General features: G+C 40.9%; 1 protein-coding gene across 1 annotated transcript in view; it reads right to left on the bottom strand.

Annotated features, from left to right (window-relative positions):
* The window catches only part of LOC133758420 (short-chain dehydrogenase/reductase family 16C member 6-like), a 35321-nt gene extending 23203 nt beyond the window's left edge, over nt 1-12118 (bottom strand). The window contains exon 1 of the mRNA XM_062189577.1: nt 11798-12118. Within this exon, the coding sequence (XP_062045561.1) occupies nt 11798-12118 (321 nt within the window). The remainder of the gene's footprint in view (nt 1-11797) is intronic.
* Nucleotides 12119-22103: the final 9985 nt, after the last annotated feature.

Raw genomic sequence — 22103 nt, 5'->3', positions numbered from 1 at the left:
TATACAGAAGATCAGTTTAGTATATATTAGGTAACGATTTCAACAGTTTGCCCCCATATAGCAACACAAAGTGAAAAAAAATACTGTTGGAGTACTAGTTATAGTATTAAATAAGAGTGTACAGCACATTAAAGACAGAGATCCTACATAATATTTTTTAAAAATTAATTAATTTTCTATGCCATTTCCAATTAACACCAGGTTTTTTTTTTATTTCCAATTCTCTTTATATACAGAAGATCGATTCAGTATATAATTAGTAAAGATCTCATCAGTTTGTACCCATGCAGAAACACAAAGTGTAAAAATACTGTTTCAGTACTAGTTATAGCATCACTTCACATTGGACAACACATTAAGGACAGATCCCACATGGGATCTAAGTACACAGTGACTCCTGTTGCTGCTGACTTAACAATTTGACACTCCTGTTCATGGCGTCAGTAATCTCCCTAGGCTCTCGTCATGAGTTGCCAGGGCTATGGAAGCCTTTAGAGTTCGCTGACTTTGATCTTATTCTGATAGGGTCATAGTCAAAGTGGAAGTTCTCTCCTCCCTTCAGAGAAAGGTACCTCCTTCTTTGATGGCCCCGTTCTTTCCACTGGGATCTCACTCACAGAGAACTTTCATTTAGGTCTTCTTCTTCTTCTTTTTTTTTTCTTTTCCATGGTATCTTGGCTTTCCATGCCTACAATACTCTCATGGGCTCTTCAGCCAGAGAGGCTGACATTTAAAGCAGAGCACCCCCTTGACTTGGTAAGGTAATCAGTGTGAGCAAGCTTTCACATCCAGACCATGGGTACATGGGCCCCAAAGGAAATGGAATATTTGGTATAAAGTCTTCCTTCCTTCCTTCCTTCCTTCCCTCCTTCCTTCCTTCCTTCCCTCCCTCCCTCCCTCCCTTCCCTCCCTGCTCCCCTCCCTCCCTCCCTCCCTCCCTCCCTCCCTCCCTCTCTCCCTCCCTCCTTCCTTTCTCTCTCTCTCTCTCTCTCTCTCTCTCTCTCTCTCTCTCTCTCTCTCTTTTTCTCTCTTTCTTTCCGAAAAATCCTTGGGGCAGGCTTGATGGTGCTGTTGAAGCTGCTGCTTCGGATGCCAGCATCCCATATCAGAGTACCAGTTCCTGTTTCAGTTCCTCTGTTTCTGATCCCATTTCCTGCTAATGTGTCTGGGAAGCAGCAGATGATAGCACAAGTAGTTGAGTCCCTACCACCCATGTTGGAGACCTGGATGAAGCTCCTGGGTCCTGGTTTAAGCTGGGTCCAGCCCTGGCTTTTGTGGTCATGTAGGGAGTGAACCAGAGAATGGAAAATGTCTTTCTTTCTTTCTCTTTCCCCCAAATTGTTTTTCCCAAATTGACTACTCTTTATAGCCAAAATGATAATTGTCATAACAAACAAAACTCATGTGTGCACACCCAAACATTGATGACTGATTACATCGAAATTTGAGAGGAAGTTTTGCCCCAGGTTATTTTTTCAAAGAGTATTTGTATATTGGCTTCCTATCTTGCAGTTGAGACTGCTATTTTGATCTAATTTTGTGAAGTTAATCACTGTGTCACTTTAGAATTCTGTCATTGTTGTTTGATTTTCCTACAAATTTCAAGGATTTGGGTTTGCTGAAAATCTTGTAAGTAAAGTCTAACACTGGTATTTGGGTTCCTCAGGATTTCACCAGGTAATTGAAATAAAAAAGAAAAGCAGATGAAGTAGTTGAGTTATAATACTTTTATTTAGGGGCCAGCACTGTTGCATAATAGGTTAAATCTCTGCCTGTAAAACCAGCATCCCATATGGGTGCCAGTTTGAGTCCTGGCTGCTCCACTTCCAATTCAGCTCCCTGCTAATGTACCTGGGAAAGCAGTCGAGAATGGACCAAGTTCTTGGGCCCATGCACCCATGTGAGAGACCTGGAAGAATCTCATGGTTCCTGGCTTCTGATCAGCCCAGCTCCAGCTGCTGCGGCCCTCTGAGGAGTGAATCAGTGCATGGAAGATCTCTCTTTCTCTTTATCTCTTTCTCTCTCTTTCTCTCTCTCTGTAACTCTGTCTCTCAAATAAATAAATAAACCTTAAAAAATTATATTATGGGACCTTGAAAAGAAGAAAACTTTAAGAGACATTCCAATGGTGAAAAACAATTTTTCAATGATGATTTTAGATTGGTTTTCTAACAGAGAGTTTTAACCAAGAAGGATAGCTTTGTTTGTGTGGGGGACTACGATACTTTTGTTCTAAGGAAGATAATGGGGCTTTTCGTTGCTCACTCATTTGTTCATGACCCTTTTGGGGTGCAATGAAGGCTCTGATCCCAGGTGATAGCTGTATGTCTTAGCTCTATCTTATCTACTTCACTACCTGGACAAGTCCCTTACACTAAGTCTCTCTTTTTATTAGCAGTAGAATGGAAAAAATTATAGCATCTATTTAATTCATGGAAAATGAAAGTAAAAGATAAGCTTATTTGGATGAAAACATTTTAGGAATCATGCATACAAAGGGTCTTTAAAAAGTTCATGGAAAATGCATCGTGTGAAAAAACTGTATGGTTTTCAAAATTTTTTGGCACACTTTCAATCCATTTTCCATGAACTTGTTTGAGTGGTTACATATATGATAACATTGCAGAAAAGAAGACTTTTTCAGAAGTCCAGATCTTGCTTGCTGGGGGTGGAGACCCAGTCAGACTTTATCCTTGAGCCAACACTAAATATATTTCATTTTCTGAGAACAGCTCCTGTCATATTTCTGCCTGCTTTGCAAAATGAGAGCTGATTTGGATTTTACTTGCGTTTCACAAAAATAAACCTAAGGGCCTATAATGCATATATTTCCCTTAGATGATGATGAGTTATAAGAAACAAATGCTACTGGGCCCCAAACAAAGAATAAGGCAACAGAAAATGAATGATGAGGAAGATTCGGAAAGGGGGTCAGAGGGTGAATGTCAGGGTAGCAATGCATGATTTATTTATACACACAAATATCATTTATAATATTCATTTATACATATATTATCTAAATATTTATACATATATGTACATACAGTAAATATTAGCTGTGATTGTTAGTGTTCATTAATATTTAGCACGAAGTTGGATAGCAACAGGCTAACTGTAAGAGAAAATTTAGTCTAAAATAAGCTAAATGGCTCTGCTTTATATTCCATACTGTATATCCTCAGTACCTGATGAAAAGGAATTATCTCACTTTGAGATGGAATTTTCATATATTTAGAATCATGAAATATAAGAAGTAATGTTAAAGCTAGATAGGATTTTTTTTTGCTTTATTCTTTTTTTTCAACTTTTATTTAATAAATTTGAATTTCCAAAGTATAACTTTTGTTTTTATTTTTTTAAAAGTAATTTCTTTTTTAAAATTTATTTGACAGATAGAGTTAGACAGTAAAAGAGAGAGACAGAGAGAAAGGTCTTCCTTTTTGCCGTTGGTTCACCCTCCAATGGCTGCTACAACTGGCGCACTGCGCCAATCCGAAGCCAAGAGCCAGGTGCTTCCTCCTGGTCTCCCATGCGGGTGCAGGGACCAAGCACTTGGGCCATCCTCCACTGCCTTCCCGGGCCACAGCAGAGAGCTGGACTGGAAGAGGAACAACCAAGGCTAAAACCTGGCACCCAAATGGGATGCCGGTGCCTCAGGCAGAGGATTAACCAAGTGAGCCATGGTGCAGCCCTAAAGTACAACTTTTGGATTATAGCAGCTTTTCCCTCCCACCCGCAACCATCCCATCTCCCACTCCCTTTCCCATCCCATTCTTCATCAAGATTCATTTTCAATTATCTTTATATACAGAAGATCAACTTAGTATATACTAACTGAAGATTTCAACAGTTTGCACCCACACAGACACACAAAGTATAGAGCACTGTTTTAGTAGTAGTTTTACTGTTGATTTGCATACTACAACACATTAAGGACAGAGATCCTACATGGGGAGTAGGTGCACAGTGACTCCTGTTGTTGATTTAACAATTGACATTCTTATTTATGACATCAGTAATCACCTGCAGTTCTTGTCATGAGCTGCCAAGGCTATGGAAGCCTCTTGAGTTCACCAGCTCTGATCTTATTTAGACAAGGCCATAGTCAAAGTGGAAGTTCTCTCCTCTCTTCAGAGAAAGGTACCTCTTTCTTTAATGGCCTGTTGTTTCTGCTGGGATCTCACAGAGATCTTTCATTTAGGTTTTGTGTTTTTTGTTTGTTTGTTTGTTTTGCCACAGTGTCTTGGCTTTCCATACCTGAGAAACTCTCATGGGCTTTTTAGCCATATCCGATTGCCTTAAGGACTGATTCTGAGGCCAGAGTGCTGTTTAGGACATCTGCCATTCTATGAGTCTGCTGGGTATCCCACTTCCCATGTTGGATCATTCTCTATTTTTAATTCTATCAGTTATTCTTCGCAGACACTAGTATTGTTTATGTGATCCTTTTGACACTTAATCCTCTCATTATGATCAATTATGAACTTAAACTGATCACTGACTAGTAAGATAGCATTGCTACATGCCACCTTGATGGGATTGAATTGGAATCCCCTGGCACGTTTCTAGCTCTACCATTAGAGTTAAGTCCGAGTGAGCATGTGCTGAACTCCTCCCTCTCTTATTCCCACTCTTATATTTAAGAGGGATCACTTTTCAGTTAAATTTAAACACCTAAGAATAATTGTGTGTTAATTAAAGAGTTCAATCAATAGTATTAAGTAGAACCAAAAAAGACAACTAAAAGGAATAAAATAGTAAGTTGTTACTTGACAGTCAGGGCATCTGATCAAGTCACTGTTTCTGATAGTGTCCATTCACTTCAACAGGTTTCCTTTGAGGTGCTCAGTTAGTTGTCACCGATCAGGGAGAACATATGATATTTGTCCCTCTGGGACTAGCTTATTTCACTCAGCATGATGTTTTCCAGATTCCTCCATTTTGTTGCGAATGACCAGATTTCATTTTTTTTAACTGCTGTATAGTATTCTATAGAATACATATCACATAATTTCTTTATCCAGCCTATTGTTGATGGGCATTTAGGTTGATTCCATGTCTTAGCTATTGTGAATTGAGCTGTAGTAAACATTGAGGTGCAGACATCTCTTTTATTTGGCAATTTAATTTCCTTTGGGTAAATTCCAAGGAGTGGACTGGCTGGGTTGTATGGTAGGGCTATATTCAGGTTTCTGAGGAATCTCCAAACTGTCTTCCACAGTGGCTTTACCAGTTTGCATTCCCACCAACAGTGGATTAGTGTGCCTTTTTCCTCACATCCTTGCCAGCATCTGTTGTTAGTTGATTTCTGTATGTAAGCCATTCAAACCGGGGTGAAGTGAAGCCTCATTGTGGTTTTGATTTGCATTTCCCTGATTGCTAGTGATCTTGAACATTTTTTCATGTGTCTGTTGGCTATTTGTATTTCCTCTTTTGAAATGTTTATTGAGGTCCTTGGCCCATCTCTTAAGTGGGTTCTTTGTTTTGTTGTTGTGGAGTTTCTTGATCTTTTGGTAGATTCTGGTTATTAATCCTTTATTGGTTGCATAATTTGCAAATATTTTTTCCCATTCTGTTGGTTGCCTCTTCACTTTCCTGACTGTTTCTTTAGCAGTACAGAAACTTCTCAATTTGATGTAAGCCCAATAGTTAATTTTTGCTTTGACTGCCTGTGCTTCTGGGGTCTTTTCCAAGAAGTCTTTGCCTGTGCCTATACCTTGCAGGGTTTCTCTGATGTTCTCTAATAATTTGACAGTGTTGGGTCATAGATTTAGATCTTTAATCCATGTTGAGTGGATTTTTGTGTAAGGTGTAAGGTAGCGGTCTTGCTTCGTGCTTCTGCACATGCAAATCCAGTTTTCGCAGGACCATTTGTTGAATAGACTGTCCTTGCTCCAGGAATTGGTTTTAGATCTTTGATCAAATATAAGTTGGCTGTAGATGTTTGGGTTGATTCCTGGTGTTTCTATTCTGTTCCATTGGTCTATCCATCTGTTTCTGTACCAGTACCATGCTGTTTTGATTACAACTGCCCTGTAGTATGTCCTGAAATCTGGTATTGTGATGCCTCTGGCTTTTGTTGTATAAGATTGCTTTAGCTATTTGAGGTCTCCTGTACCTCCATATGAATTTCAGCATCATTTTTTCCAGATCTGAGAAGAATGTCTTTGGTATTTTGCTTGGTATTGCATTGAATCTATAAATTGCTTTTGGGAGAATGGACATTTTGATGATATTGATTCTTCCAATCCATGAGCATGGAAGATTTTTCCATTTTTTGGTATCCTCTTCTATTTCTTTCTTTAAGATTTTGTAATTCTCATCCCAGAGATCTTTCAAATCTTTGGTTAAATTAAGAATTTGGGAAGATTCCCTCTCTTTCAATTGTACTGAATAATTGAGAAGAATTGGAATTAGTTCTTCTCTAAATGTCTGGTGGAATTCAGCAGTGAATCCATCTGGTCCTGGGCTTTTCTTTGTTGGGAGGGCCTTTATTACTGATTCAATTTCTGACTCGGTTATGTATCTGTTTAGGTTTTCTATGTCTTCATGGTTCAATTTAGATAAGTTGTATGTGTCCAGGAATCTATTTCTGATAGATTTCCCTGTTTGCTGGCATACAACTCTTTGTAGTAATTTCTGATGACTCTTTATTTCTGTGTTGTCTGTTGTTACATTCCCTTTTTCATCTCTGATTTTATTGATTTGGTTCTTTTCTCTCCTTTTTTTTTAGTAGTTGGGCCAATGTTGTGTCAATTTTGTTTATGTTTTCGAAAAACCAGCTCTTCATTTTGCTGATCTTTTAATGTTTTTTTGGATTTAATTCCATTGATTTCTTCTCGAATTTTAATTATTTCTCTTCTACTAGTTTTGAGTCTGGTTTGCTGCAGTTTTTCTAGATCCTTGAGATGCATTGATAGCTCATTTGTTTGGTGTCTTTCCAACTTTTGTAGGCACCTATTGCTATAAACTTTCCTCTGCTTTTGCTGTATCCCATAAGTTTTGATATGTTGTGTTGTTATCTTCATTTGCTTCCAGAAAGTTTTTTATTTCTCTTTTGATTTATTCTATGACCATTGTTCATTCAGAAGCATGTTGTTCAGTCTCCATGTGTTTGCATACATTCTAGGGATTCCTGAGTTGCTAATTTCCAGCTTCATTCCATTGTGATCTGAGAAGATGCTGGTATGATTTCGACTCTTTTGAATTTGCTGAAACTTACTTTATGGCCTAGTAGAATGTGGTCAATCCTAGAATAAGTTCCATGTACTCCTGAGAAAAATGTGTATTCTTCAAGTGTATGATGAAAAGTTCTGTAGATATCTGTTAGATCCATTGGGTTATAGTTTCGTTTAAATCTGCTGTTTCCTTGTTGATCTTCTGTCTGATTTATCTGTCCATTGCTGATAGTGGAGTATTGAAGTCCTCCAATACTATTGTATTGGAATCTAGGACTCCTTTTAAGTCCCTTAACATATCTTTTAAATAACCCAGTGCCATGTAATTAGGTATATATATGTTTATAATAGTTACATCTTCCTGTTGAATTGATCCCTTAATCATTATACAGTGTCCCTCTTTGTCTCTCTTAACAGTTTTTGTGTTAAAGTTTATTTTGTATGATATTAAGATGGCTATTCCAGCTCTTTTTTGGTTTCTGTTGGCATGGAATATCTTTTTCCAACCTTTCACTTTCAGTCTGCATGCACCTTCATTTGAGAGATGTGTTTTTTGTAAGCAGTGAATAGATGGGTTTTGTTTTTTAATCCATTCAGCCAGTCTGTGTCTTTTAACTGCAGAGTTGAGGCCATTAACATTCAGTGTGACTATTGATAAATAGTGACTTTGCCTGCCATTTTCCCAAAGATATTTCTAATATATACTTTGAACTTCCTGTGATCTTTTACTAGGAGATTTTCTTCCTTTGCCTTCTTTTGTATTGATGACCATGTTTCTGTGTTTCTGTGTGTAACACATCTTTATGCATCTTTTGCAGGGCTGGATGAGTGGTGACAAATTCTTGCAGTTTATGTTTGCTATGAAAGGTCTTTATTTCACCCTCATTCACAAATGAGAGCTTTGCAGGATATAATATTCTGGGCTGGCAGTTTTTTTCTCTTAGTACTTGGGCTATATTTCACCATTCCCTCCTATCCTGTAGGGTTTCTGATGAGAAGTCTGCTGTAGGGTGCTGGTGCCGTGGTGCACTATGTTTATCCTCTGCCTGCGGCGCTGGCATCCCATATGAGTGCTGGGTTCTAGTCCCAGTTGCTCCTCTTCCAGTCCAGCTCTCTGCTGTGGCCTGGGAGGGCAGTGGAGGATGGCCCAAGTCCTTGGGCCCCTACACCCACTGGAAGACCAGGAAGAAGCACCCGGCTCCTGGCTTTGGATCAGTGCTGCTCTGGGCTTTGTGGCCATTTGGGGAGTGAGCCAATGGAAGGAAGACCTTTTTCTGTCTCTCTGTCTCTCTAACTATCTGTAACTCTACCTGTCAAATAAATAAATAAATAAAAAGAAGCCTGCAGTGAGTCTAATTGGAGATCCTCAGAGTATTCTGGCATTTCTTTCTTGCACATTTTAGAATCTTTTCTTTATGTTTCACTGTGGTGAGTTTGATTACAATGTTTTGTGGCGAGCATCACTTCTGGTCATGTTTATTGGGAGTTCTTGTGCTTCCTGTGCTTGGATGTCTCTTTCTTTCTTCAAACTCAGGAAGTTTTCTGCTAGTATCTCACTAAAAAGGCCTTCTGATCTTTTATCTCTGCATGCCTTCAGGAACTCCTAGAACCCGGATGTTGGTTTTTTTTTTTAATAGTATCCTGTAGATTCCCAACAATATTTTTTAGATTTCTAATTTCCTCTTCTTTTTTTTTGGTTTGACTGTAAACTTTCCTGTGTTATGTCTTGTAAGTCCGATATTCTCTCTTCTACCTCACTGATTCTGTTTTTAAGGCTCTCAAATGTGTTTTTCATTTGTTCTATTGAATTCTTCATTTCATTTTGATTTTTCTTCAATATCTCAATTTCATGTTCTACTAAATTTCTCATTTCATTTTGATTCCTTCTTTAGATTTCATTTTCATGAGAGAGGTTTTCTGTCATGTCCTGTATGGATTTCAGTAGTTCATTCATTTGTTTTTTTATAACTTCTAAATATTCTTATCATAAATTTTTTTGAGTTCCACTTATTGCATTTCTTCTATCTCATCCTATTCATAATCTTATACAGGAGTGTCATATTTTTTGGGGGAGCATCATGTTGTCTTCCTTGTTCTTGTTTCCTCTTTTTTTTTTTTTTTTGCATTCGTTGTTTGGCATTGTGGAGATATTCTTTGGTTTCTTATTTTTTTTTCACTGCTATGGCTTTTCTTGTTATACTATGACTCTAGATTAAGTGGACTATCTGCTTTTGATGAATCTCTAGAGGCTTGTGGTGGGTGTGGTCAAAGAGCTCTGTTCAGTTCTTCAGGGTTAAGGGTGTACCTAAGGTGACGCACCCAGGTTTGGCATGGTAAATCTCTCTCTCTCTCTCTCTCTCTCTCTCTCTTTAATCAGAAGGGAAATAATTCCGCTCAGCTGAGTTCTTCTCCTCGTTGGTGATCAGTGCCTGAGCGCTAGCCCCAGTGGGTATAATATTCGTCTGCTCTGTCCCAAGGACTACACAAAGGATCTGTGCAATCCTCAGTGTAAGCTCAGATTCCCTTACAATTCTCTCAGTGGATAGCCAGGGCTGCCCCAGCTTGTGGCATCTCCCACTGAGACTACTCACATCCCAGCCATGCTGTGAGTTCTCCCACACACCCTGTTTTTTTTTTTTTTTTTTTTTTTATAGTCCTGGTTCATAAGCTCAACACATTCGCTAGGTCTTTGTCTCCACTAGGTTATTATCCCCTAACAGAGTCAGGTTTTTCTTCTCAGCTGAGGGCAGACGCAGTCCCGAGCTGGCACAGCTGTTATGTATGTCCAAAATGGTGCCTGTTCTATTGGCTTTCATGCCTTTGTAAGGTGAGTGGAGAGAAAGAATTGTGTCCATACTGTCTCTTTTATTTTTTCTCTCCTCTAGTTAGGCTGGTGTACTTTCTTCAATGGGGCTTCAAGCCTCATTCCCTCTAGACTCTTCCTGCCACTTTTCTGCCAGTTTCTTGGCCTACTGCAGTTTCATCTCACCTCTCTTTCCAGCGCTGGTGCAGAGACTCCTGGCAGCTGGGCTCCCGAGCTGTGAGCGCCTGTGCCTCCACATAGATCCACCCTTTCCCTCTAATTCTGGAAGAGTTTCCTTTGTCGTGTTTTCCCTAACTCTTCCCTGAGGTTGCACTATCTCCACTCTTATTAAATTATCTTTTCCTGGACTGTCAGTGAGCTCCCTCCCTATTCTGCCATCTTGGAACCTCCCTCAGCTAGATAGGATTTTAAAGACCATCTGGTTCAACTCTTTCATTTTACAGATGAAGAAACAGGGACCTAGAGTGCGCAAGCAATGTGATAAAGATTGCACAACCAAGGAGAAGCCAAGCCAGGATTAGGTCCCTTTTCTGAGAACTCCTGATGGTGAGTGAGTCACCAGCAAAAGCAGTTGGGCAAGACAATACCAAAGGCTGATCAAATTCCCACAAGCGTTGTGCTGTGCTAGAAATTACAAAGTCAGCTTCCCATCCAGCTTCCTGCTCGGAAGACAGCAGATGATTGCACAAAAACGTGGGACCCTGCTACCCATGCAGGAGCCTCAAATGGAATTCCTGGCTCCTAGTTTCTGTTTGGCCCAGCTCCAGCATTGCAACCATTTGGTTGAACCAGTGGATGGAAATCTCTCTCATTCTGTCTCTTCCTCAGTCTGTCACTTTGCCTTTTAAATAAATAAATAAAATTTTTTAAAAAGATAAAATATGCTTAGAAATAAAAAAAACAGAGCAGAGTCATTTGAGGAAACCACTACCTGATAATACTGATTATGATGGTGATGATGATGATGGTAGTAGTAATGGCAATACCATTAATATTATACTATGAACTCTTTTTCACATGACAGGCAAATTCTAAATGTTCAGTGTGCATCAAGTCATTTAACTCTTGCAAGCTGCCCTGTTTTACAGTTGAGAGAACAGTCGCTAAAGAGACTCAGGAAATTAGCCCAAAGTCGTGCAGTTAATAATACTGAGGACAGAGTTTGAACCCACACATTAAGTTCACTGCCCAAGTTCTTAAATACTCAGCAATGTAGTATCCCTTTTACCCTGGACTTCTGTATATATTATGTATATGTTTATGCATATGTATATATATATATGATGTATATGTTTATGTTTATATTTTGTGAGGGAGACAGACAATGGAAATAGAGAGAGAGAGAGAGAGAGAGAGAGAGAGAGAGAGAAAGAGAGAGCGAGCTTCTCAGCTGGTTCATCTCCAAATGCCTGCAACTGCAGATGCTAGGCCAGGCTGTAGCCTGGAGCCCAGAATTCCCTCCAGGTCTTCTATGCAGGTGGCAGGGGTCCAAGCACTTGGGCCATCATCTGCTGCCTCGTAGAGTCTGCATGGAAGTGGGGAGGGTTGGAAAGGGGAGCTAGAACTGGGAATAAAACCTAAGTACTTGGTTGTGGGATACAGGCATATTAAACAGCTTTTTAACCACTAGGCCAAATGCCCATTCTCAAAATTGAATTTCTGACATGTAGAATCAAGTGGGAGACACATGGGCATCTGGGGAAGCTGATGACAAGCATTTTCTCCTCTTTTTGTGAAAGTGCATGCTGGATGCAATATTTTGGGCCATAGAAGTGAAGAACTCCCATCAGCTTACCTGATCAGCGACTCTGTAGACCTCTTGCCTCTTGCTACAGTCACATTTATAGGCAAAGACTTTCACATCACCCTTTTCTTTGATCAGTCTGCATGTTTCCATATTGCCTTCTTGATTAATGTCCCAGAGAACTAAAATGGCCCCAAGGTTGGCAAAATGTATGGCCAAGAGCCTCCCAAGTCCACTTCCAGCTCCTGTTATAAGTACAATTTCTCCAGCAACGTTCTTTTTGTTGTTGGGAATTATCTTGTAAACTAAAGACTCAAAAAGGTAATATAGAAATTTTCCCAAAAATATGATGGTGTCCATAATGGCATTCATGTTGATGATTGAAGAAGGGAATGTCCTAATAAGGAAAAAAGTAACTGATGAATCCATTACATTATGACAACAATTGCAGTACATATAAAGCTTTTGATACAAAGGACATCAATTCTCCAAAATATAGATTTTAACAATAATTGCCAAACATACTGAAGTTTTAAGTCATATAAATAATGATTGTGAGAATATTTTCTGTTAGGAAGAACTTTCCCAATTTATAGGGTCCTCTCTTAGGCATAAGTTAATTTGACCTATAGGCAGGACACAGTTATTCGGATAGTTTGACAGAGACACAAAGTCTTTGCCTGTTGACTTGCCCAACATTATGTGACTAGCAAACCCAGATATTGCATTCCAGTCAGTTTTCTGTTTCAGGAAACTTTTGATGCTCTTAAATAAAAATTTTCTTTTCATTAGGCAAGTGTTCTGTAATATAAATAAAATAATACACATAAAGCATTTACACATTTTTGTCTGATCCCTACAATATATCTCTGAGATAGACAATCCAAGTGTAATTATTATTATTTTAGACTGAGGACACTGAGAAAAATGAATATTGAGTAGCTTTACTCAGAGTCATACACAGTTAGCCAATAAAATAGTCAATGCTGAGGATCAAGGACAAAGGTGTGAATTGTGGTTTTACACTTAGAATAGGCTTTTCTTGGCTCAGTACTTCCATTTGCTGATTTTTTTAAAAATTAAATGCTGTTTTATAAGGCTACTTCATAAAGTTAGTGGAAAATGGAATTTAAAGATAGATTAATTCTGGTCAACCATTTTGAAATCGATGCATACAAAGGATGTCCAAAATGTTTATTGAAAATGTGCATTTTAAAAGAAACTATACATTTATTTTAGTTCTATTTTCCTAAGAACTTTTTTTTTTTGACAGGCAGAGTGGACAGTGAGAGAGAGACAGAGAGAAAGGTCTTCCTTTTGCCCTTGGTTCACCCTCCAATGGCCGTCGCGGTAGGCGCGCTGCGGCCAGCGCACCACGCTGATCCGATGGCAGGAGCCAGGTGCCTATCCTGGTCTCCCATGGGGTGCAGGGCCCAAGTCCTTGGGCCATCCTCCACTGCACTCCCTGGCCACAGCAGAGAGCTGGCCTGGAAGAGGGGCAACCGGGACAGGATCGGTGCCCCGACTGGGACTAGAACCCGGTGTGCCGGCGCCGCAAGGCGGAGGATTAGCCTAGTGAGCTGCGGCGCTGGCTCTAAGAACTTTTTGAAATAGCCTCATACTATTTTAAAGATTTATTCTCCTCTTTAAAAAATTATTTATTTTTCTATTTATTTAAAAGGCAGAGCCAAAGAAAGGCAGAGGCAGAGGCAGAGAAGGAGAACCATTTACTGGTTCATGCTCCAAATGGCCTCAACGGCCAGAGCTGGGCTGATCCAAAGATAGGAGCCTGGGACTTCTTCCAGGTCTCCCACATGGGTGCAGAGGCACCGGCTTGGGTCCCAGCTGCTGTATTTCTGACCCAGCTCTCTGCTATGGCCTGGGAAAGCAGCACAGGATGGCCCAAGTATTTGGGCCCCTGCACCCATGTGGGAGACCCGAAAGAAACTCCTGGCTCCTGGCTTTGGATTGGCCCAGATCTGGTCACTGGGACCATTTGGGGAGTGAACCAGTGGATAGAAGACTTCTCTCTCTGTCTGTAACACTGTCTCAAAATAAATAAATCTTAAAAAAAGAATAAAAAATTGATGACTCTGAGAGGTCTAAGAGTCAAAGGGATCACACAAACAAGACTAGTGTCTGCTAATACTAACTGATAGAATCAAAAAGGGAGAGAACGATCCAACATGGGAAGCGGGATACACAGCAGACTCATAGAATGGCAGATGTCCTAAACAGCACTCTGGCCTCAGAATCAGCCCTTAAGGCATTCAGATCTGGCTGAAGAGCCATGAGAGTATTTTAGGCATGGAAAGTCAAGACACCCTGGAAAAGAAAAAAAAAAAAAAAGAAGACCTAAATGAAATATCTCTGCGAGTGAGATCCCAGTGGGAAGAACGGGGCCATCAAAGAAGGAGGTACCTTTCTCCGAAGGGAGGAGAGAACTTCCACTTTGGCTATGACCCTATTGGAATAAGATCAAAGTTGGTGAACCCTAAAGGCTTCCATAGCCTTGGCAACTCATGACTAGAGCCTAGGGAGATTACTGATGCCATAAACAAGAGTGTCAAATTGTTAAGTCAACAACAGGAGTCACTGTGTGCTTACATCTCATGTGGGATCTGTCCTTAATGTGTTGTCTAATGTGCAGTGATGCTATAACTAGTACTGAAAGAGTATATTTACACTTTGTGTTTCTGTGTGGGTGCAAACTGATGAAATCTTTACTAAGTATATGCAGAATTGATCTTCTGTATATAAAGATAATTGAAACTGAAAAAAAAACCCCTGGTGTTAAATTGGAAATTGCATAGAAAATTAATTAATTTAAAAAAAAATCATGTAGGATCTCTGTCTTTAATGTGTTGTACACTGTTATTTAATGCTATAACTAGTACTCCAACAGTATTTTACACTTTGTGTTTCTGTGTGGGTGCAAACTGTTGAAATCTTTACTTAATATATACTAAACTGATCTTCTGTATATAAAGAGAATTGAAAATGAATCTTGATGTGAATGGAAGGGAAGAGGGAGCGGGAAAGGGGAGGGTTGTAGGTGGGAGGGAAGTTATGGGAGTGGGGAAAGCCATTGTAATCCATAAGCTGTACTTTGGAAATTTATATTCATTAAATAAAAGTTTAAAAAAAAAGAATTAAAAAAAACAGAGCAGAGTCATTTGAGGAAACTACTACCTGACAATACTGATGATGATGATGATGATGATGGTAGTAGTAGTGGCAATATCATTATTATTAATACTATGAACTCTTTTCACATGACAGGCAAATTCTAAATGCTCAGTGTGCCCATCAAGTTGTTTAACTCTTGCAAACTGTCCTGTTTTACAGTTGAGAGAATAGTTGCTAAAGAGAGTTGGGAAATTAGCCCAAAGTCATGCAGTTAATAATACTGAGGACAGAGTTTGAACCCACACATTAAGTTCACTGCTCAAGTTCTTAAATACTCAGCAATGTAGTATCCCCTTTACCCTGGAAAACAAACAAACAAAAGTTGAGTCTTCGCATGACTTCAACATCTTTTTGAGGCAGTTGGGAATTAACTTTGTGTTGTCCCTGAGGCACAGCTAAGGATGCCAACAGACTCAGGCTGCCTTTGTCTAGCTGTTAGCTTCATCTAGCCAAAAATTCCCACTGAGATAAGATAGAAAGAAAGCATTGTTGCCAGAACACCATTGGGAATATTGATGTGAGTTTTGGAAGGGAAGAGTGATCCCCAGGAAAACACGTGAGCTTTCCTTGCATCCGTTGAGTATTTGTTGAACACAAGTTGGGTTCAGAACATTTTGTTGTTGATTTTGGAGATGCTATGTGATAGGCCCTGCCTTAAAGGAGGACGGAGTGTGGTTTTGGAACCTGGCAAGTAAACACAGGGCTGCAAAATAGTAAGTGATGGAGTCTGAACCACAACCAAGGGCATGGTCTAGAGCTGTATGATACAGAGAGTGGTTTTCAGTAGGGGTGTGAAGAATAACGGGCGGAGCAGATGCATTTGAGTCTTGTCAAGAAGGCTGCTTTCAAGACTAAGCAAGGAGAAAAGACATTACAGATCAACTCCACGGACTTATTTGGTGCTATTGAGAGTATTAACTATAGGAGAGGTCTTCAAAAAGTTCATGGAATTGTGTATTATGTAAAACTACTCATGATTTTAGGATATTTTGTGCCAAAATCAATTTATCATTTAATTCAATTTTTCCACAAATGTTTAAAGTACCATGAAGTTCTAGAAGGTGTCATCCCTAAAAAATTTTAGATTCATCTGCTTACCTTAATGTTCACTAAGAGTTAATGCAGATTTCAAATTTGCAATCAGGGAAGAGATCAGTTCCCTCTCTTCTAATCTTACATAGACTTATCTGGCTCATGCACAATTCTAGAAACATGTAGTAAATTACAAAGTTGAAAGGAAACCATATTTTACCATCCTCTTAAAACAAATATAGATATGATGGAGAAGCCTTTCTGAGTCACAGGAATTTTATGTGGAGAATAAGACAGGACTTCCTCATTCCTTTTCTGTACAAGAAAGTTTGTTCTCAAGGTAGATGACTTGATCGATCTTGGAGTAAATTCAAAGAGCTTGCTATCAAAATTATTACATTTCAGCAACCTAGCGTTGTGCTCTGGGGCCACATTGAGGACAAGATGTTCAGTATTTTTTCAATCCTTCGTTGTTCAAATGTTCCCGGATAAGAGATTACATGATCAGACCACTGAAAGCATTCTATTTTGGAGCAAAAGAAAAACATATATAGAGCCCTGATGTAGAAGGTGCTGGTATGAAAAGATTATTACTCCAGGTGGATCATTGGGCAACTGTGACAACCAGGAAGTCAGGAAAACAATTATGAAGCATTATGATGTGCAAACATTTATTAATGCTAAATGACACTGTGTACCTTTCGAGCCTTATTTGATTTGCTTAGAAAAATAGCTCTGTGGGGGTAAGAATGAGAGCCAGGTTGGGATATAACTCACCAAGTTCTTGCTGTTTGTAAGTAGAAGTGGGATTGGAGCCCAGACTCTATGCTTCCAGAGCTCCTACATTTTTGGCCACTGCATACATAACATCCCTAAATAACTTTCAGTAAACTTGGCTTTGAATTCCAAGAACTTCTTTCATTTTTCAGGCATGTACTGAGTGCTCTGGGTTAAATGATAGGCCATGAGAGTGGAGTATTAGCACCATGTCACTCAGGTCACATAGGGCAGAATGAGCAGGATTCAAAGCATGGATTCAACTGCTGGCCCCGTGACCTACTGGCTGAGTGTCTGGGTATGTTTTGCCTTACTGATCATCTGTTTATTATCTGTGAAGTGGGCATAACATCTAGCTCCAAGGAAAATACACATCGAAATAACAAACGTAGGAAAACATTTTGCTGGTTGTAAATGCCATGCAAATATTACTTTGACACTTGCACAAGAGCCTCTTTCATGGTGATGCTGAGTTTGTAGCCAGTCATTCCTAAACATATCCAACATCAAGGCACAGAAAGCCTTTCTGTACTGTTTAGGGTTGTGCCTTGACTATGAAATTGCTAGAAGGGCTGGGGAGAGGGGTTTGCATGGACTTTCATCTAGGTCATATACTCCCTGTTAGCTGTTGGTAGATGTAGGACCCTCTCCAGAGCCAGGTACTCATATGCACATCCAGTAACACAAACAAGCCAAGTGCAGGCACTTGTTCGTGTGACCACTAGCACATATAAGCCACATACAGGCCAAATTTAGGTGCTCAGGTGCACCACCACTTACACACACAAGCCAAATACAGGATCTCATTTGCATGTCCAGTAGCATATAGAAGACAAATAGAGGTACTTATATGCAAGATCACTGGCACACACAAGCCAAATACAAAGCAAATCTAGATGCTTCTTAGCATGTTCACTGGCACACACACAAGCCAAATACAAGCATTTGTATGTATGATCACTAGCACACACAAGCCACATATGGACAGCACTTGTATGAACATCCACCTGCACACAGAAGCCAACTGCAGGTGCTTGTGTGCACATTCAGTGGCACACTCAAGCACTTTGCTTCTGTTTCTCTTGACTCTTTCCTTGTCCTTTAATACCTCTACCCCTCAGTTTGCCAAAAGCCACAGGAGTGAATCGAAACAATTAAAAAAGAATAGTAAAGCGCCGGCACACTGGGTTCTAGTCCCGGTCGGGGCACCGATCCTGTCCCGGTTGCCCCTCTTCCAGGCCAGCTCTCTGCTGTGGCCAGGGAGTGCAGTGGAGGATGGCCCAAGTGCTTGGGCCCTGCACCCCATGGGAGACCAGGAGAAGCACCTGGCTCCTGGCTTCGGATCAGCGCAGTGCGCCGGCCGCAGCGCGCCTACCGCGGCGGCCATTGGAGGGTGAACCAAGGGCAAAAGGAAGACCTTTCTCTCTGTCTCTCTCTCACTGTCCACTCTGCCTGTCAAAAATTAAAAAAAAAATTAAAAAAAGAATAGTAAAGAGATACCAGAGTTAACGACAGAATTCTTTAATGCCTCTATTTAGGAGTCACAACACATCATGCTTAGAGAAACTGGCTCTCAGCAGCAGGTAGCTGGCATTTCTCTGGGGCAGCCAAAGGGCCGACTCTTACCTGCACAAATGCTGCACGTGGGGAGCCTGAGTGTCCTTACAGAGGCCAAGGGAAACAGAGTTCATGTCAGCAGCCAGAAGCTGTCTCTTAAGTAGCTTTGGTCTTAATTGGTCTTCCTACGCCTTTTCATACCTGTCTAGGTGCCAGGTAAAAAGTGGCAAGCATGAGGAATTGTCTTTGCTTAACTCCTGTTTGCAAAGTAGGGCATACAATTTATGTTTTCATTCCCAAGGTGGCTTGGCATATGGGTGTGCCCTGTGATTTACAGGCAGCAGGCTGCCATTATTGTCAGCTCGCCTGTGGGTATCCTGGGATCTTTGTTCCTGCACCAAGAGCACAAACATGTCCTTATTTCAATTAGGAAAATGTGAAATAAAGTTGTTGACTCATATACATAATTGGATGGTCTGGACTCACAATTTACCTCAGATTTTTATTATGAAAACTTTTCAGCACACAGAAAACTTGAAGATATGGCACAGAAATGTTCCAAAGGACTACACTTAGACTGGACATTTGGACAATTATTTTCTCCTCTTCCTTTCTATCTCTGGCAGGACTGTTTGTAAGGAAGTTGTAAATATGGTATTGTACTGTGAGTACACATTACTTACTTCCTAAGAAGGAAGTTATCTTATGTAACCTCAATCAAATTATCTGGCCCAAGAAAATTAACATTAATTCTTTTTTTTTTTTTTTTGACAGGCAGAGTGGACAGTGAGAGAGAGAGACAAAGAGAAAGGTCTTCTTTTTCCATTGGTTCACCCCGCAATGGCTGCTGTGGCCGGCGCACCGCGCTGATCCAAAGCCAGGAGCCAGGTGCTTCCTCCTGGTTTCCCATGCGGGTGCAGGGCCCAAGGACTTGGGCCATCCTCCACTGCACTCCCTGGCCGCAGCAGAGAGCTGGAATGAAGAGGAGCAACTGGGACAGAATCCGGCGCCCTGACCGGGACTAGAACCCGGGGTGCCAGCGCCACAGGCAGAGGATTAGCCTATTGAGGTGTGGTGCCGGCCAAACATTAATTCTATACTACTATCTAATATTCTTATTCAAATTTCACCATTTGTCCCAAAGGTCCCATCGAAATTCCTGTGTTGCATCAGTTGGGATATTTCTTTAAGTATCTTTTTTTTTTTTTTTTGTCTAGAAAAGTCCTACTATGTCTTTCTAAAAGTGTATTTATTTAGATATCACTGACTTTTTGGAGTCCAGACCATGTGTCCTACAGAATGCCTTTTAGTCTCCATTAGTCTGACTTTCTTTTCTCATGGGGTCATTTAACTGGACTTCTCTTCCTTGTGCCATCTGTAAACTTCAAACTAGATTTAGAGGATTTATTATATTGCAACCACACCTTTTTGGGGACAGACAATGTCATACCTAATGTTGAACATGTCAGCATTGCACAGCTTCGTGTCTCATGTCAGACTGTTCCACTCTCAGTGAGGACATTGAAAAATGCACCAGCAGGTGCATTTCTCCATGGATTTTGATGCCCATGGAACACCTCTTCTTTTTTTGAACACCTCTTTTTGTTGTTTGTGGGCTTCTATGCAAAGTGTCTCCCTTTGGGGTCTCCACCCTGTTCTACTCCCTTGATCAGGTCACACATGTCACTTTGCCTCTTGTAGCCACTCAGCAATTTCCTCTCTCTTCTCTGACTTGCCTGTAGGCCTTTCTGTCCAAACGTGGCTGTCAAATCCTCTCCAGACAGTGGGCCCATTGCTCTTGTACTGTCCTGCATGTCTTTTTTTCTTTGGATGAATCCTCCAGGATTGATATTTGTGTCTCAGCCATGACCTTCAAAGGTCTGTTACGAAACTCATAGCCCTGATTTTGACTCGTGTTCTGGTTAAGTAAGTTTTTAATCCTCCTTTCGCTTGGGCAATAAATCTCAGAGGCAGAGGATTTCCCACTAGAAGACTGCATTGAGCAATATATATTTTTTAATATTTATTTATTTGAAAGGCAGAGTTGCAGAGAGGGAGGGAGGGACACAAAGAGAGACAAAGAAGGGACCTTCCATCCATTAGTTCACTCTCCTAATGGCCACAACAGCCAGGTCTGTGTGGTGGAATGAGAAGGCCGTGCCAAGATGGCCGCTGGCAAGCAAGTGTCAGTTACTCAGGAATGGCTTCAGAAACCACCTGGCAACAGAGCCTGCCTGGCAACAGGCTGTGATTGATTAGGACATAACCTCCTCTTGACTGGATTGGCTGCCTCGGCTATATAAGATGCTGTAGCAACTGAAATAAACGAGTCTGTGGGCTGCTCACCTCTGGTCCGCTTTCACTTGACTCCCGGGGTCTGTGTGGTGCCCACACCACGCTCCTCCTCTCAGAACGAATCCACAGCAACAGGCCTGGGACAGGTGGAAGCCAGGAGCCTGGAACTTGGGGTCTTCCATATGGATGACAGGAGCCTAATTTCTTAGGCTATCTTCTGCTGCTTTCCAAGTGCATTAGCAAGCAGCTGGATCAGAAACAGAGCATCTGGGACTTGAACTGGCACCCACATGGGATACCAGTGTTACAGGCAGTGGCTTACTCTGTTGTGCCACAACTTTGGCCCCAGCAATATTTCAAAGTAGCTTTCTTTGCAATCCCTGGAAAGTCAAGGAGTCATTGTCAGTCACCTAAGAGAGCACAGAAATATGGGCAGTTGGCTTGATGATGCTTCTCGGATTTTATGACTACTTTTCAGTTATTAACTGGAAAGTAACGTGACAGAAGAGGAATTCCATGTGAAGAAAAGTGCAAAAGCCACATCAGCACATGGCAGTCCTTGCCCTATCCCTGGAGTAAGGATGCTGGAGATTAAAAATCAGAAGCCAGAATGCGGATTTGGCTTAGAGGATAAGACACTGGTTAGGACACACACACCCCAGTCCTGACTCCAACTTCTTATTAACACACAGGCTGGGAAGCAGCGATGATGGCGCAAGTATTTGGGTTCCTGCCACCTACATGGGAAAATTGTATTGAGTTCCTGGATCCTGGCTTTGGCTTGGCCTAGCCCTGGCTGTTGTGGGCATTTGGGGAATGAAGCAGCAGATAAGACCCCCCCCCCCCACCTCTCTCTCTCCTCTCTCTTTCTCTCTCTCTGCCTTTTGAATAAAAATAAATTATAAAATTAAAAAATATAAACATCAGAAGCAGAAAAATTTAGCAAATACACATGTCCAAATCCAGATGAGTCTGCCTCCTGTCCAAAGAGAAGCCAAGACCCTGAACAAAGCTTCACATCCCAGAGCACACTGAGCTACCTTTTGACCTTGACACCAAGGGCTTTCAGTGGCTGAGTTAGGATCCAGTGAATTCAACCAGGATTTGGGATTTTGTCTAAGGAGCCAAGGCTATACTGTTTCATCTGTGAGGGCCTGAATGTTTCTAAAAGTTCATGTGTTGAAGCTTAACCACAATCTTATTAAGAGTTGGGAGCTCTGGGGGATGATTATGTCACAAGGATTCCACCCTGACAAATGCATGTGCTACCTTATAAAAGCCCTTGAGGGAACCATCTGGCTGTTTTTTGACTTCTCTGCCCTTTGCATCTCTTTCTCCAACTCAGGATATTGTGTTCATCACCTCCAGAGGGTGCAGCAAGAAGGGACCACCCTGTAGGCATCCATCAGCTCTCACCAGACACCACATAGCTGGCATTTTGCTTTTGGACTCCCCAGCCCCATAACTATGAGACAGAAATTTTTTTATTTATAAATTATCCAGTCTC

Source organism: Lepus europaeus, chromosome 4 (assembly GCF_033115175.1).
Source record: "Lepus europaeus isolate LE1 chromosome 4, mLepTim1.pri, whole genome shotgun sequence".
In the NCBI taxonomy this organism is placed as follows: Eukaryota; Metazoa; Chordata; class Mammalia; order Lagomorpha; family Leporidae; genus Lepus; species Lepus europaeus.
Note: the sequence above shows the minus strand (reverse complement) of the source record. Positions and strands in the feature narration are given on the sequence as shown.